The 18431-nt window shown below is 39.9% G+C and overlaps 2 protein-coding genes across 3 annotated transcripts; both read left to right on the top strand.

Annotated features, from left to right (window-relative positions):
* The first annotated feature begins 922 nt into the window (after positions 1-922).
* Positions 923-8552, top strand: LOC144034117 (serine/threonine-protein phosphatase 2A 55 kDa regulatory subunit B alpha isoform). The gene is made up of 10 exons (XM_077542667.1): positions 923-1234; positions 2436-2504; positions 3413-3510; positions 3626-3791; positions 4148-4260; positions 4482-4659; positions 4923-5087; positions 5266-5435; positions 5917-6008; positions 7106-8552. The coding sequence occupies exons 1-10, from the start codon at positions 1228-1230 to the stop codon at positions 7383-7385; spliced, it is 1338 nt and encodes a 445-aa protein (XP_077398793.1). The 5' UTR covers positions 923-1227; the 3' UTR covers positions 7386-8552.
* Positions 8553-9027: 475 nt separating this feature from the next.
* On the top strand, positions 9028-16761 carry bnip3lb (BCL2 interacting protein 3 like b). Of its 2 annotated transcripts, none has more exons than XM_077585723.1 (6): positions 9028-9306; positions 12241-12472; positions 13859-13937; positions 14171-14274; positions 14881-15030; positions 15287-16761. In XM_077585723.1, the coding sequence occupies exons 1-6, from the start codon at positions 9255-9257 to the stop codon at positions 15333-15335; spliced, it is 666 nt and encodes a 221-aa protein (XP_077441849.1). In that variant the 5' UTR covers positions 9028-9254; the 3' UTR covers positions 15336-16761. The 2 variants fall into 2 exon arrangements, with proteins under 2 accessions (XP_077441849.1, XP_077441850.1); XM_077585724.1 differs by lacking the exon at positions 9028-9306 and adding an exon at positions 10710-10859.
* The last annotated feature ends 1670 nt before the right edge of the window (positions 16762-18431 follow it).

Here is an 18431-nt window from a genome sequence, read left to right as displayed (position 1 = left end):
GAGTTCATATTAAAAAACATATCTCTTAATAATTAGAACATTTTATTGGGAAAGTGTGGGAAATTTTGGAATGTGCTAACTAGTAAACGGTATGTTGAAAAGATATACTGCACAGTATTTCAAATTCATATTTACAAGTTTCCTTGTAATCCCCTTGGAGTCTAACACACTTCCCCAGACTTCTCTTTCATCATGCACTTCTGCATGGATTTTTCCTGGGATCATTACAGCCGTCTTGATGTCATCCACATCTTCAAAATGGGCCCCCTTGCGCTTTAGGAAGAAAATACATCACATGGCGCCATGTCAGATGAATAAGAGAGATTGCTCCAGCACCACGGTGATCATTCCGGCCAGGAAGCGTCAGATGCTCGGGGCATTAAGTCGTATTGTGCTTCTACAACTCTTGCTTCTTCGCCCACAATGAACGAAGCGAACACTGCGGGGTCTCTTTATACACTAAAGAGAAATTTGTTGTTGGGTTTGAAATAGGTGTGACACAATTCCTACAACTTTTGTAATATTTCTATGTTAAATCGTTTTAATCAAGCGAGAAATTTGGAAGGTGGACGAAAAAGTGTCAAATATCTCTTAATTTTGTAATCGTAAAAATGATGGACTTTTTGAGGGGGTAGGGGGTGATACTGCATATGGCCTGTATAAACGAAACATTTTGAAGTTGGGACTTTGAATGGTTGTAATCAGTCAAGAAACGTAGGAGAAAAATGTCTCTATGAAGAAATGATGATTAATTTCAAATACATTGTAAACATTTTGATAATAGTTCAAATGAATGGTTTAGGATCAGCTAATGAAGTCACGGTGAGATCATTCTGACGAAAGCGCCTTCTTTGCATATGCTGATTTCATTCAATATTTTAGCCACAATTTATGCGCGTTCATGCGCGCGCATCAGAGCATCTGCCTTGCGGCGTGCGCGCGCATTGTAAAAAAAACATTTTAGTGGAGGTGCGGAAGGAGGCTGTAGCGGGGTGGAGAAGTGGCTTGTGGGATGCTAACTAGAGACACCGACTCGGGAGCGGGAAATAGAAGCGCCGATTGCTGAAAACTGTTCACCTAACGCTCCGACGTGCCTGGTTCGAGTTGCCGGATAGTGGAGATCCATCACAAGAGAAAGTTCAGTTACCCACCACGAAGCAACGCGTGGGAGTGGGAGTAGGAGGAAGGATCGTGTTTGAGTGAGGCGAGCCCCCAGTCTGTCCCGTCATGGCAGGTAATCTATTTCACCCGTTCCACATGTAAACACTACGAATACGCCAACGTTTTGGCAACTCCGCCCGGGGTGCACAAGCCCCCCGCCTCGATGGCCGGACGATCCTGCGTACGCCCTACTGGCAGTTTAGCTAAAGGTAGCAGGCTAACACAACTTAGCCTATGCTAATGCTAACGTTAGCTAGTCAGCAAACTCCAGTGTCATCACGCGTTTGGCCTGAGTGTTAACGACAACTTCCCTGCTTTGCAGCGAGGGTATATCCGTGGCACTTCGAATCATATCATTTGAGACATCAACGCCACTGTCAAGTGAATTTTAAAAGCGACATTTGACACAAAAATAAAGAAATTATCCAATATGCACATGCTATAACTGTCTTGGTAAGAGAGCCTGCAAGCTAACGTTAGCTCAAACTTTGACATTGACCACATGCTATCGCCGCAGAGCTAGCTCTTAAATGCTCGGGAGGTTTTGCAGGTGACTAAAGATGAAACTGGAATATATACTCGTGCATAATGTCCCGCTGTCGTTGAAAATGTATGGAGCTAGGTATTTTACCATTCTACTTTTCATTCACCGGCTGCTAACGTCACGACTTCCGTTGGATTTTGTTATCATGCTTGATGAGGTGTGTAATTTGACCATTTTGACCCAATTTGGCAGAACGATTATTTAGTCGTTTGGCATGAAAAGGTCACCAAAGCAATGCATCTGTTCCTTTTGGGCGGGGAAGTGAGATGGGTTCACGGGCTTGTGCATTGCGATGCGATGGTTGCTAATGAGGTGCTCATCAGATTGCTCATTTTCATTTACATTATATCAAATTACTGTGTAATCTGTCCTACTGGAATTATATTTCATAACCTCTCTGGATCATTTTCTGTTATTAAATATTTTTGGAGTCACGACTCTCCTTCGAATATGTGAATATGGCAACTGTGATGACTCATAAATGACTGACTGCTTATTCCCATATCTGCACGTAACCATATTTTGATGTAAAATATTTAGGATGGTGGTGTGTTTCGCTAATTGGTGCCTTGCATTAAATTAATGAATATTTAATGAAAATCTGACATTTCTTTTGAATTATAGTATTCATTGTTTAAGTACCTCCCCGTTCAATATTCTGCATGTGTAGTGTATATAACTACCTGTCTGCGTCATCACTTTCATTTCAGCGTTTATTTGAACTTAACAGGAGCTGGAGGTGACATGCAGTGGTGCTTCTCTCAGGTGAAAGGAGCCATTGATGACGATGTGGCTGAAGGTATTGTTACCAAGAGCTCACAGCAGTGTAGCGATGCGCACAGTTGGAAAGTTAAATGGGCCTTGAATGCACCTCATTTGTACGTCATCAGTTAGTTGAAGGTTAGTTGTTGACGTCCATAACAAAGCAAGCTATTAATAAATTCAGTAATCCAAGCGTTGAATAAAGCGACAGTAAAATTCTAAGATTTGATTCAATAGCTGTACTTAATATAGAGCAATTTCTTTGCTGAAACCAAACATTTTCCATCTACCACCAATATCATAAATTATTTATTTAATTAATATGCCCAAGCCCTATTCAGATTCCTTTGACATATAGTGTAGGTAGCAGGATTACTAAATAAACCACCCTGGATCCTATTTGCGGAAATTAGGTATTACATATTTTATGTACCTATATTTATTTGTGCTAAAATGAAAAATACATTTGTGCATATCAAGTCCACCTCTATCCAATTGCATTATGTGGGGGGATTTATCCTGTATGTATAACAAAACTAGTCACTCCTTTGCTACATGTATATTAATGTAGGTTAGTTATTACACAGACTAACACGTTGCGGAGCCCTCTCCTCAGGCAAACAGTTGACAAAGACATTCTCATAGAAATTCTATAATCCTTTGTATTCCTGGATTTTTTGCTTCACCGGGCAGGAATGGATTAAGTAACAATATATGTAAAAAGTGGCTCACTCTTATCCTGTCTGCTCTACATCTTCTCTTTCTCGGGCCTACCCTCAATGTAGTGAATCAGGCTGCCAGAGCATGCATTATGCGTTGTCAGGTTGAGATTGAAATTTGGTGTTCAAAAAGGCATGATCGTCTGAAATGACTGTACGTTAAAGGAAAATGTTGTTGTTTTTAATCAAAAGTTGTTCATGCTAATTTTTTTTAATATTCATTCAGCTGACATCATCTCCACGGTTGAGTTCAACCACACAGGTGAGCTACTGGCCACAGGTGACAAAGGCGGGCGTGTGGTCATTTTCCAACAGGAAATTGAGGTACGACTCAAAATTGCTCACACTGACGATGTTTTTGCCGAAATTTTATATTTTCCTTTGTTATAACAACAATCCCTCTCTTTTATCAACGTGTCTTTTTCTAATGTTCCCACAGAATAAGAGTATGCCTCAGTTTCGGAGCGAATACAACGTTTATAGCACTTTCCAGAGTCACGAGCCTGAGTTTGACTACTTGAAGAGTTTGGAGATTGAAGAAAAGATCAACAAGATTCGTTGGCTTCCTCAGAAGAATGCAGCTCAGTTCCTGTTGTCAACCAATGGTATATTAGTCATTCAGGAATCATGTTTGCTGCATTAGCTTGTGCTGGTACAGTCTACTAATACCTTTTGATGATGCCCAATGGAGTAATTGAATGCTTGAGGGAGATAATTTAGGAACTGGCTAGACTTCTAATGAGCACCTATGAAACAGTTCCAATGTGCCTTCAGATGATATTTTGTTGTCGTTGGAGAGTTTGACAATCTTAACACACAAAAAAAAGACCTAATTGTCTTCATTGGGCTGCTAACGTAAACTCTAGATCGTTATAATTGAATGCATAAGGTTATGAAATCAAGTTTGGCAAAATATTTGTGTTCATTTTAGGGGACGTTTGCCATATTTTGTCTTCGACAGATAAAACCATTAAGTTGTGGAAAATCAGTGAACGAGACAGGAGACCGGAGGGCTATAATCTCAAGGAGGAAGATGGACGTTACAAGGATCCCAACACTATCACCTCATTACGGGTCAGTGCATGAATCAAACACACCCCGAAAGCACAAGGAATCACATTATACAACAACACAGGAGCACGATTGCAAGCCTTTAGGAGATCCTGCAATGAGATCCCTGACCTAACATTTTCAAATTTCCAAATTCAGTTCCTAGAGGGTAGGATTGCTAAAGTTATTTTAAGTGGCTCAAGTTTCTATTTCTCTAACCCTTTGCTTGTTCTTTCATATCTCAGGTGCCGGTTTTGATACCTATGGACCTCATGGTGGAAGCCAGCCCACGCAGGGTGTTCGCCAACGCTCACACCTACCACATCAACTCGATCTCGGTCAACAGTGACAACGAGACTTACTTGTCTGCAGATGACCTCCGCATTAACCTTTGGCACCTAGAGATCACCGACCGCAGCTTCAGTATCTTTTTCTGTCCTTGTTGGACACGACGGCAGATTTACAGACGTCTGTAGGTAGAGGTTTGTTTACGAAAGTGATGATGAGAATGGACTTTTTGGGATGTGCACGTTTGATCAGCTGTCATACTGATTTTCTATTTTAGTTATGATTGTTTATGCCCTTGTCCTTTTGTTTAAATCGTGCAGACACATTACACCATTGTGCAATTTTACTCGGCCTAGTGGATCCTGCATGTGTATTCCTCTTAACCCGGCATTTTCCAGATATTGTTGACATCAAACCAGCCAACATGGAGGAGCTAACAGAGGTGATCACAGCGGCCGAGTTCCATCCTCATCAATGTAACACCTTCGTCTATAGCAGCAGCAAAGGAACCATCCGTCTGTGTGACATGAGGATCTCTGCACTCTGTGACAAGCACTCCAAACGTGAGTAGTAACACTTGCTACAATTTCCCTCTTAATTTTTTGATTTTTCACCATATAGGTCACATTATGTGTAAAACGGCCTTTTATTCCTTCCTATTGACACGGCTCAAATACAGATGTATAATGCATATTTGAGAAAAGACATGAACGTTTAATTTTTTTGGTTTCTTATGTCCAGTTTTCGAAGAACCAGAAGATCCCAGTAATCGCTCTTTCTTCTCTGAGATTATATCGTCAATCTCAGATGTGAAATTTAGCCACAACGGACGCTACATGATGACCCGGGACTATTTGTCCGTAAAGATTTGGGACTTGAACATGGAGAACAGGCCAGTGGAGACATATCAGGTGTGTTCTTAAATTACAGTAAACTCTGGACTACAAGGCGCACCTGACTATAAACCGCGCTAGCTACATTTGGGGAATACTCAAAGTTTGTTACACATATAAGCCGCACCCGACTGTAAACCGCAGGTGTTTTAATGTTACCACACCGGGTTCCCGCTACTTTCTTTTCCGTAATGAGGGCGCAAATTGTCTCGCTCTCGTTCTCCCTCCTACTGTATTTGGGCTCACTTGGTTTGTTTTGCTCTGCCAGATGCTCTCGCACTTCCTTTATAGTTCGTCCTATCGTAATCTGATGGATAAGCCGCACCTTTGTATTAGCTGCATGGTCGAATGCAAGTGAAAAATGTAGCGGCTTGTAGCCCAGAAATTACTGTATTTGTACCAGACTTTTACACATAAAATGTTTTTGGTGGGGGGGACTCCATACTCTGGAGTTGAAAAGATCTTTCAGTCTCTAACCTGCTCCGACTTTTCCTTTCAGGTTCATGAGCACCTGAGGAGCAAACTGTGCTCGCTCTATGAAAATGACTGCATCTTTGACAAGTTTGAATGTTGCTGGAATGGCAACGACAGGTGATAAAAGGACAACTTCTCCTTTGGTTGATTTCAGTCAATTTCATGATTTTATTCATTTGGGATCATCAGTATTGGCAGGGCTTCTGCAGGTTTGCTGAAATTAAGGCCTTAAATGGCATTAACAAGCGTTAAATGTGACGTCCAGAGCCATTAACAATTTTAATTGATGTAAAAAATATTGCTGTTTATGCTTTATTTTACATACAGAATTGAGCAAACGAGTTACAATAACACAATTTAGCAATAATAAATGTGAGTTAAAAAAAAAAAGTATTTATGGGAATTGGAGACTCGTGAATTAATGAACAAAATGACCAACAGTCCAAGAGTTGATTCATGTTCCAAATGCCAATTGCTCTGAATTTGAAAAGAAAAATGTACTGTTCATGTCACCAATGTCCAACATGAATCATTTAATGCCATCTAGTGGCAGGAATTATAAAATTACTGTAGCAATTAACTAAAACATAGAACCACATTTGTATTTGGTAAGCACGTTTGGCCACTTTTATGTTAACTCATTCACTGCCATAAATTCATTAAAAAAAAGATTATTAATAATTTGGGGCGTCAGGCGATACAATTTTTTTAATCTCATGACTTCACTAGTTAACTCATGATTAATCACAAATTTTACATCTGTTCTAAATGTACAATATTTTTTTCTCTCTAGGTTTTCATACTCTTGTTAACAAAAGTGGAAAAAATGTTAAACTAATAGAAATAATTAAAATGAATTTGACATTTGTAGCCGTCAATGGCATTGAACGAGTATGAAAAACCTGGAAAAAATATTTTATTGTACATTTAGAACAGATAAAGTATAACACACAATTAATTTGCGATTAAAAATTGTAATCGGGTGACAGCTCTAATATCTAAAACGTATGTATATGTGAGTGAGTGTGTGTATATGTAATACGACATGGGCATAAAATTAGTTTTTAGTTGCATTAAAAATGATTCAATTAGATTTGCTGATACCTGCAGAAACCCTTATTGATAACTTGCATTTTTTTTCTGACAGATTTTTGCCAGAAATGTTTGATCCCGAATATTAAAATTCTCTGCATTTCTCTACATTCTCCTGGCAGTGTGGTGATGACTGGCTCATACAACAATTTCTTCCGGATGTTCGACCGGAGCCATCGGCGCGACGTCACTTTGGAGGCTTCCCGTGAAAACATCAAGCCCATGCAGGTCCTTAAACCCCGCAAGGTGTGCGTAGGGGGCAAGCGCAAGAAGGACGAGATCAGCGTAGACAGTTTGGACTTTAACAAGAAGATCCTGCACACCGCCTGGCATCCCCAGGACAACATCATCGCAGTAGCGACGACCAACAACCTCTACATATTCCAGGATAAAGTCAATTAACGTGCACAGTATCTGGTGTGTGTGTGAGACGTCGTGATGCACCACCTGCCGCCTCGCGGCCTCAGCCAGGGTGGGTCATGGTAACGCTGACAACCAGCATCCCCCGTTTGTCACTACTGTGTGAACGGGAGATGGAGACGGAGGAAGCCTCGCTCTTGCCCATCATCAATCTGTCTGTGACAGTGACACTTGCCTTGTTGTTTCAGTCATGTGCCATTTTTTTTTTATGTTTGTTTGTTTGTTTGTTTTTGCCCGCCCACAAATCTCTCCTGAAGTGACGTGGGTGTACCAGATTTCTGAGTACAAATTTATTTTTATAATCTTCTCCCTTGGCTCTGTGAAAATTTTTATTAGTATGTTCCTCATTGTCCCGTGCCATAGTAGTGTTTAAGTTTCTAAAAGAAAAATTACCGTTTTTGTTTGTTTGCTTTTTAATTAAATGCGTGTGCATACACCTTTTTATGAAATTATCTGTAATGCTGTCAAAAGTATTATTTGAGTCTCCTTCCATATCTTAATCACACACGTGCGCACACAAAGTCACAAACGAATGCAGCAATTGTGGACACAGGCAAAGCTCTGATCTTCTCGAATCTAGTTAGTTAGTCATGTTAACTATGGTTTTGGAAGGCCAGTATTCAAAACAGTGATGATCGAATTTGGTTTGTGTCACTTGTTGAACAATAGCAACCTGAGTTGATTTATCCATCACAATGGTTGTCCATTTATATTTAAAAAAAAAATGATATACCTGTGTCTCCAGAATTATTCCGTCCTCCTTTCTAATAGTTTTAAACTGGATCTTCAGTATTTTTACTTTGGGGTATTCTAATCTCAAGTGTTGTCTTCCCATGGTGTACCACAAATCAGAATTTTTTTTTCATAAGGGAATTGTTTGCTATGACACTGGACTTGCTCTGACTAAAGTACGTGTATGTGTTTGTTAGGCAAATGTTCAAAACTGGTCATTTTTATTTGAGGCATTTCATTGCATTCTGTTAATTCAAATAAAAACACACTGCTACTATGTGTTGGTGCAATGGGCTGCAGGAGAATTGATGCGTGTTGTCGCCACACCGTACAAACGTGGACCAGTCAAACTATTTGTCAATGTGCGACTACAATTTAAATCTATGACTGACCGTAATAAAGGAACTACTTTTTGCAGTCTCTTGATTGTTTGCATGAGGCACCTGATAAGTAGGTCTTATGGTGCTTTTTTATTATTATTATTTTTTACAAATATGTTTATTAAAAATTAATTGAGCAATTATTTGATACATGAAAAACAGTGAACGCTAAAATAATTGCCGAATATTACCTGACGCCTGTTGATGTTAATGCACCAGATATAACGGTTTGTATTTTGCTCTTCTGTAGGAACCAAGTCAGAAAATTAACTTATCGTTGAAATCAGCTGGCTGTTGAAACCAGGTTCATGCGGGCCCAATTTGTGTACGTGAGTATACGCACGCTTATTATGGGCGCCGAGTTTACATCTCAAGACAAAAATCTCAATATTTTACATTGTATTATTAAAAGAATAACACATGCATTTGGGGTGTAATTAGTTAAATGAATATATGTATTTTTAGAACGTTATATAATTACTGTCGCCTTCCTTGTGCGACGTCATCAGTCAGCTCCGGGAGGATCTGTGAGCCTCGCGGCGGCTACCGCCTCAGCAGTAGCCCATATAAACAAATCGCAGTAACAGCCTTGCTTACGTTTGCTCCTCGCCAACAAAAGCATCTGACGGCGAGACGGTACACTTGTGTTACCCGTCTGAATGTATGAAGGGAAAGTCGCACGCGTTTTCCACTGACAAGCTTTTTATACAGCCCACACTGGTTGTTACCAAGCTCAACGATGTCCGACGCTAGTAGTGCTACAGACAACAACGGAGACTCGGGGCTAAACGGTGAGTAGTCAGCTATATTTCACGTTTTTAACTGTTTTTTTTCCTCAATGTGGCACCGACTGCAGTGTGGGAGTGTCTGTGATGTGTTGTGTAATGTATTTTACATTTCTTTCAAATAGTTGTGCGTGTTAGTTTATCTTTTTTCCCTTCTCGAAGCTACATTTCAGGAGGTGGAGCGAAGAGCCCCATGTTTCGTTGTTTATTGACAGCGTCCGGACCAATGGTTGTTTAGATCGTTTTGGCTGACAGGCATGTGAACCAGTCAGAAATTCACGCGGTGTTATGGAGGTGGGATTAAGTTTTGTCAACAAGGCGAGATCGAAGATGTCAAAAAATTGGTAACATTTTGGGCAGAGGATTCTGCAACCATTTTGACGAGGATTCATAGCGTCCTTTTTATCTTTGTGGTTGTGTTTCTCCCCCTGTTTTTTTTTTGTATTTTTTACTTTGTTTGACCTGAATGAAACAACATACTGTATTTCGAAAATACAGTAATCGTTGTTTTCACTTGATGTCGGAGTTTTACGTTAGCTAAGCAAACCAAGTAGAAATCAGCCTGCTAATCCAAATTAGTGAACACTTAACCGATGCGAACAAAGCATGTTTATTAAATCTTTCAACGTTTCTCATCATCACTATGGAGCGCGGCATGACGGGGCATTCTATTTACAGCTACAAGCTGACGAGGGCCAGTGGCAGACAGTTAACTCGGACGTCAGAAAGTGGGCATTGAGTTCAAATATTTCCGCCTACCATCTTAAAAATAGTGTACAGTGTGTGTGTTATTAAGATAAAATAGCCAGATGTAATGGCCTTCTGTCATCCGTTTAGGCAAACTTTCTGTTATTTGGTGCTTAAAGCTGTATTTTATTTGTGTCATAATATTTAAGAGGCTCCAGTAAGTCTTCTATTGGACTTCTCAGTTTACTTGGCCAGCAGTTTTGTTTATAGCTTTCGGGTGTCAATTCAGATCAACCATGAAGCCTTGAGACATACTGGACTGTCACCGTACATGTTAAAACAAAGTTCTAAATACATGCCCCCCCCCCTCATATCAGCAAGATAGGCCGGCACAGTGTGTAAGTGTGTTATCTGAACCAGCAGGCTATTTTTGGACTTTCCTGGAGCTAGGTAATAAACAAATTCCTATATTACATATGCTTTCCAAAGCATGGTTCTTAAGCAATCTTCTACTGTTTCTGATTCTTAACATCAGTAAATCAGAAAGGTCACTTTGTGTCCATTCATTTAATCCACATGACAGCTGATTTCAGGTCTGAAGCCAGAATGTTCGCAAACGCTGGCACCATGGCAACGTGGCTTCAAACCACAGAGCAGAGACAATGCTCTGTCAACAGCAGCTTTGCTCATAGTGTACTATGTAATCCACAGGATGAGAGCAAATGCTCAGTCTAAGGGGGAAGGCAGGATCACATATTGGGTCAGTGGGTGTAACTGGACAGGACGGCCTTTGCAATTGACAGTGTGAACACACTGTTTATTTTACTGTTAGGGGATCTTAGGACCTCTGTGGGATGTATCCCTAGTCTATGGTAAGGATGTTTTTAAAGTATCTTGATGATATTGGAGAAAAAAATAATAATTTATTTGTTTGTTTTTTTGCGTCATGCACCAGCCTGCCTGTAATTTGCAATACAACTTGTGCGGTCAGTCCCGCTCAGCTGCTTGCTCATGCAAAACGAGCGTCATATATCACATGGAAGGTCCACAAGAACCCACAGGAAGGCATTTACTGCCCTGTCACCACAGAGCAGGAAATAGTGCTTTCCTCATCAACATTTGATTGACACTCTCAGGCAGTCCATCGTCATATCCACTTGTTTGTCTTTGTGTGAAAGTGCTGCTCAGATTCTTTTTTTGGACCCTGCCAGTTTGTGAGGTCAAATCAGGGCAAGCAGGGATGTAATTCCTTCCCATAACGTTGTCCATGTTTACTTGTACTGCCATCATTTAATATTAAGCAAGACAAAGCCATGTAAACAGCATTTTAGGGTTACAGTAAATCCACATTTGAGTGGGAAATAACTCATAGCATTGTCCAACAAGTACCACCATAATGATCAACATTAAAATTCAAGACTGTATCAGGCCTGAGTTTAATCGTACATGAGACCAAGATTTTAGTCCTAAAAAGTAGATTTTTTTTAAGCCAGTGTAACATTATATTCTTTGCTTAAATATAGGAAGTAATAAAAAATGTACTTAAATGAGGATTCAGTTCAAATGTGTTGTTTATTAAAGCTAAATAAAATTTAATCGAAACCAAAGACTGTAGTTGGTAACTATTAAATGCAAGTTTATTGAACTTAAAAATTAAACACAACTGAACTGTACCTGGTAGAAATTCTTTTGTGGTACTAGTTCCACACCTTGAGAATGCCTGTGGAATTTGACCCAGTACAATAGCTGGACCTATAATTCACAAATATAAAACATACAGTATTATGATTTGATGATGTTTTTCCTTTCCATAAGTCACACCTACGTAAAGACTAGGAACGAAAACAATCATAAAAAAAGCGACCTGGTTTGACATCAACTGAAACTGCAACCCTAAAAATAAATATAATTACTTTATTGCCTTCCTGAAAAATGTCATGACATCTTTCTACAGACAGAACTGAGGTCAAAACGGTTATTTTTGGAACATCTCGGGGCGTCCATTTCACAAAATGACATTTACTTAGTTGGAAAATGTTATTTTTTAACTGAACTCCTGTTTATAGCTCAAGTGTTGAGTCCAACTGATACAATTAGTTAACAATCGGTTCCACACAGTTAGAGAATGCGATCAAGCTAGTGAATTTAAGTTATAATAACATCAATGGTTGTACCACAACGTAAGAATATGTACACAAATACGCAGTGTGTAGTTTGGAGTCACAGTCAGCAAACGAGTGTTTCTCCCCACAGGGTCCTGGGTGGAGTTGGAAATGAACAGAGGTGCTGCAGGGTCAACCCAATCCTCTTCCACAGTTAGCCCTGTTTCAGGCCTGTTGCCCCTTCCTCAGGTGGAGGAAGAGGAGGCCATTGTGGGGGCACTGGGGCACGTCCCATCCTCATCTTCCATCCACAACGGCGACATGGAAAAGATCCTGCTGGATGCGCAGCACGAGTCGAGCCGTAGCAATTCCTCCTGTGACAGGTGGGCTCATCATTCACCTTGAAAGGGAAGTCAGAATTTTCTTTACAATATGTTGTTTGTTTCCCAACTAGTCTAAACATGGCATTCTGATTAATATTGTGTTTGTGGAATATAAATGAAGTCGCAAAATCCACTTATTTTTTGTCCATCTCAGGGGGCGGCCATTTTGCTACTTGTAAGGTAACGTCCAATCACTGCTCACCTATTTTCTGAGCTTGGTCATGTAACGTTAACAAGCTGAGCCTTGATTGGTCATTAGCTCAGCACTGAGCAACTCTGATGTCATTTTCAGTCAACAAGTGAAAAAATGGCCGCCACAGGATTTTGCTGCTTTATTCGTATTCCACAAATCCAATATTAATCCGCAAGTATTGTTATCATATTATTCTAAACAGCATTTTTGGGTTCACTGCCAATGATGGCTATAGAAGTCAAAGGTTATTTCACTTTGGCTGACAGTTTTAAGTAAAAATGACTTATTGACTTGTTGAACAAAATATGTTTTGATTTAGTTTTATCTTATCAGGTTCAAATCACCCTGTCAGTTCATTCTCTCTAGCACTTTGAGATTGTTGAAATATAAAGTGCATTACAAATAAAATGTATTATTATTCTCTCTCTACTAATAAATACACAGTAGGTTAAAGCTCAAGAATTTTCTTTGGCAAAGTTCACGGAAAGTCCCAAGCTTCCGGATTGACAGCATTCTGTTATTTCACCGGAGTAGTTGACTTTTGTATAAAAGGTCTTTGTGACTTTTAGCCTTTTTAAACCGGATCAAATCTGCGGCAAAAAGGTCAGATGATCCTGTGACTACTTATTTAGTTACTCCCGTTTCCATCTATGAGGTTTTACTTAGAATAATGAATTCATTTTATTTGGAATACATGGGATAAGTTAACAACCACAAACCACAGTGCCTTTTAAAACGCTTACATGAATGTATCGTTGTTCTTGTCAGTAATACTAGGAATAAGTTGAATAATGTTTCGAGCTGAGTTTCAGTGATGCTGAACATCCCAGATCAGGTCCTCGCATGCTGAGGAATAAAATCGTTGAAGATCCTGAAGGCCTATCTATCGTTGCTATGGTTACCTGTGGTTGGATAGGTTGTGCACTGTTTGCACTATGTAATGTTTGTCACATGCCAGACCACCTGCCAGCCCCGGGTGGCTGCCAGATTTAACACAAACACATTTTACTTTTGCTTAGGCCGTCTAGCAATGCTGTACAAAATGCACCAGTGTATAATACAACAAAATATTTTCCATGATATGACTAGGAGGTTTCCCATCATACACGATGTTCTGGAGGACCCTTAGGGATCGTACACTGACTGAAGATTTTTCATTTGTTGTTTTGCCCCCCCCCCCCCCCCCCCTCCAGTCCTCCACGGCCCCACACTCCACAAGATGAAGGGCAGATCATTTTTGATGTGGACGTGACCAGCAGACGAGACAGTCAAGTAAGAACTCAAGTGGGGCCTCTGAAGTTTTTTTTAGAGGGGGTTGCCGTGACGACCTCAATCCCCACACTGGGGTATTCATGAGAATTGTAACTAACATGAAAAGCATTTACATTCTTTACAAAGGGTTGCAAACACATCAAGATGACAAATAGGTTTTGTGTTTTTCTATAATCACAAGTATATTATGTTTGTAGGCTTTATAGATGCTGACTTAATGTTTGTGTCTTTAGACAGAAGAGGATGTCTTGGACAAGGAGCAGGACATGGACATCCTGATGAAGGACGCAGATTGGGTTGCTGACTGGTCTAGTCGACCGGAAAACATTCCTCCTAAGTAAGCCTAACTGTGTAAACATCCCCCCGCCACACACACACACCTACTTGTTTTTACTGAGAAAGTGGTTAGTCATTATAGAAATAAAGTCAGGATACTTAAATAACTCAGCTGCTTGACATTATTACGTATGTCACTGTGACTCACAGACTTAACTCAGAGCAGAGGTAGTTTGACTTATGACTAATTCATTCCATGACCATGCTCTTAACTCAAAGCACTTGTACCGCAAATCATATGTCCTCACTGAAATGGCCACCAGGGGTCAGTATAATAGAGAAATAGATGATAAAGAACATATGCTTGCTGCACCGATGGTGTTCAAATGTTTGTAACTTAAAAGGGTTCAAATGCAGCCACTCAGTAAATGGCGTTTTGCATTGTGTGTTTAAGAAGATATTGGACATTCCTAAGGCAACGTTATGTTGTTGGTATATATACAAAACTATGTCTCTTCATTTTAGGGTTACTTTGATAGTAAATATTCAATAAACAGCTCGAAGCCTCTTTTTGAAGAAATGTTCTCTTTAATATTATTATTATTATTATACTTTATATGTAATGTACGATACAAATGCCCTGTGTGTGTTTTTTTTTCCTGCCCAGGGAGTTTCATTTTTGTCACCCTCGACGCTCTGTGACACTCAGCATGAGGAAGACCGGGGCTATGAAGAAAGGAGGCTTCTTCTCTGCCGAGTTCCTCAAAGTCTTCATCCCATCACTGCTGATTTCACACATCCTCGCCCTCGGACTTGGGTAAGAAACACCAAGTGATTATTAAAACTTATACCTGTTGATCCATCAATTGTACTCTGGTCAGTGTTGAGTGTGGAAAAAGCTAGATAGATGGATGGTATATTTTTCCAGAATTGCCGATTATCTCCAGAGGGGGGCGCTGTTTAGTCACATGTCAGTTGTCTTGCCAACATAAACGTCATGTCATTTTAACCATCATTCCTTACCTGGGGCTGCATTTTGCCACGTGACCTGCATCTGGTCATCTTGTCAACAGAGTGTACATTGGGAAGAGGTTGACCACGCCTCCCACCAGCTCCTTCTGAAGCTGAAACTGAAGAAAAGTGCCTGAGAAGTAGCCTGGAGCCAGAGAAAGTGTTGCTGTCATTTGAAGAGTTTCTCCTTCTTCTCCCCTGCTTGCTGCCTTCCTCTCAGGAGAAATGCATCAGCCTCCTCTCCCTCAGCCCTGCCCGCTCTCTTTCTTGATTGCCTTTCTGATACTTAATTCCCCTCTTATATCCACTCATTTGTAAAAGCTTTTCAAAGAGTGCAAATGGCTATATTTGTGGGCTTGTTTTAAATGTCAAAATTGGGTGACTTTCTTTCAGAAAAGACAGTAAATGGAAAACAGGGTGTGTGCAAGTATGTGCAAGTCACATGTGTGCTGACAGTATTTCAAGTTTGGGTCTTGGGCAACAGTGTTGCAGGGTCCAGAAAGGTTTCAGACTGTGTGTCAATGTTCTTTTAGTTGAACACTTTGTGACATGTCGTAAGAACTAATCGGGTCCTGAATGGTACACAGCGGTATGCTGTTGGATTCTTTTGGTCTTTTGTGCCCATTTTAAGTTACCTGGAAAGATTTGCTATCAATTTATGTAGTCAAAAATGTAGATCAGATTGAAGTTTTGAACATTTAGTTCAAAAAGCATTTTTTAAAGACTTAATTGCCATTTAAAAAAAAACAAAAACAAAATAAGCACCAAAGCCTTCCTGAGTTGGGGCAGTAGTTACTCAGTTTTTAAGATGTGTTTTCTCATCTACAATTAAAAGATTTAATTTAAGGCCCAACTCCATGTGTGACGGCAGACACGTGACTGACAGTGTTAAAAAACAGCACAAAACTTTATCTGCTATTTAAGGTTCTATGGGAGTAGACATGGGTCTTGCCCAGTGCTGAACTTCTTTGACCCCATCATCTTAATGCGAAATAGGTGGAAATGCATTGTAGACAAAAATGTTAAGCATTTAATAGAAAGAATTGTTGATGAGGCACAGATGAGAGGTAAAAGTATTCCTCTGTAATTTCTGTAGTATTCTTTATAGCAGTGTCCCACCGGGTTAATTGTGATCATTTTTACCAAAAAAATAACAATTAGTTAACAGAGTGGTGATTTTGATTTAGCTATCACCGTATTACCATAAGCGTGACTACTCCGCTGTTTGTTTGTTTTTACTATTTCTGCTCCTGTGTATATGTGCAGCAGTCAAAAGGCTCATTATGCCTCCTTTTTTTTAACATGATTGTGAATTGAATGCACAGCGCATGAGTCGCCTTGAACATGTTCCAAACTAAAAAAAAAAAAATCCCCAAAATTTGCGTTGACTGGTCCTGATGTGAGAAGGGACCTGGTGAGTACTCTCACACTGAGATGGCCTGACAGTAATTATTGTAATACATTTGCTTTATTTTTCTTCTCCTATTCCATTCAGCAGATGATAAACATTTTTGTCATTAAAGATAACCTGAATGAATATGTCATGTTATTTATGTACTGTATTAGACTTTCAAAACAAGTCACGGGGTAGAGTGGATATTTTGGAACATTCATTGCACTGCTCCTTAAGGACCACTCCAAAAACTTGTGGTGGGATTTTGTGTCGTTTGCTCCCTCCTCTTGTGCTCAGCAAGCTGTGTCACCCTTTGGCAGCTGTCACGGTCCACAACTGTTGTTTTTTTGGACCTCATTCAAATCCACAGCTTTGTGCGTGCCTGCTTCGGCATAGCTGAGCCCTGAGTCCCATGTTTCATAACTTGTTAAAAAATTCCTGTTAGCGTTATAGTCATAAACAGGGACATGGGCTGACCTTTGAGGAGGAAAAAGGAAAAAAATGACCTCCCAAGTAGACTTGCCCTTTATCAGTTGTGTGACCCCCCCAGTGGCTGAAAATGTGAGCAATGTGGGGGATCCCACATTGCTCACATTTCAGCTACTCAAAGGATGTCTTTGCTTAGTTAGCCCCACCCCTCACTTGAAGAATATGCCTCTCGTCAATTCTCACTAACACTGCTCTCCAGTGGTGAATATTCTGCAGTGCTGCCATGTTTCTTCTCATACACAAACGCAATAAATTGCCAAGTCATGCTCTCACTGTTAAAACATAATTACCAAGAATGTTGTTGAATAATGATTTACAGGCTGTCGGAAAGTATTCTGATTTCAACATAATTTGATTTTGTCCAATTGAACACAAAGTACATTGCTACTCTTGACTAACACAGTGAACAACTGCTTTACAATTTACTCTTTAATTTCACAAAAAAATACTGCAAAACGAGCGCATCAAACTGAATGGTAAACTCGACCATATCTGATTTTTCTCATTGCCATAAATGCTCATCTTAAACAATATTATGAACTGAAACATTCAAAAACAGCTATTAGTCGACCCAGCAGCTGTTTTAATCAACTAATCCCTGCCTGATTGATTTATAGTGTACAACGCACATCCTATCTCCTCCTCCTTCGTCAGCACACCTTTTATTGGCCAATCCCAGCACAGCAATACCCATAGCTCCTCCCACTGCAGCCGATGGCGTTACCATGGGTTACCGTGGGTGGTGGCCAGATATTTCCCTTGCGTCGGTGAGGAGAATCTCTCATTCATACCTATTTATTTAGTTCAAAGGAAAACCCTTGAGATGCAACATTTCATTTTCAACGTTCAACACAATTACAAACAAAAATTTAGACGGATTCATTAAAAAAAAAATGAAAAACGTCCCTACACCCAATCTTCAGCATGAGCATTTTTGCTTCCTCTTCTCTTCAGTTTTAGTTGACATGCACCAGCAGTAGAATGTGTACATGTCAGACACTGCCATAAAATCCTGTTTTTAGACTAGTGAGGGCGCATAAACCATACTGTAAAGAACATTTTTGGGTTGCCTTCACTGTTAAAGTATAGCTCAAATCACCGGTCTACCTATATAATAATATTAATATTACTTTTATTAGGTTCACCTGCACAGTCTGTCACAATTTAACACTTTAATACTGTGATCACTTCTTAATCAGGTTTCCTGTAGACATGTTATATGACAGTATATTGTATGTGGTTAACCCCTGACCACAAAGTGATGCAGAAAGAAAACATGGTGGAGGACCGCCAGAGGCAACCATAAATTATATGGCCCATACTAA

The sequence above is a fragment of the Vanacampus margaritifer genome, chromosome 14 (assembly GCF_051991255.1).
Source record: "Vanacampus margaritifer isolate UIUO_Vmar chromosome 14, RoL_Vmar_1.0, whole genome shotgun sequence".
NCBI classification, from domain to species: domain Eukaryota; kingdom Metazoa; phylum Chordata; class Actinopteri; order Syngnathiformes; family Syngnathidae; genus Vanacampus; species Vanacampus margaritifer.
This window is presented reverse-complemented; position numbering and strand designations above follow the sequence as displayed.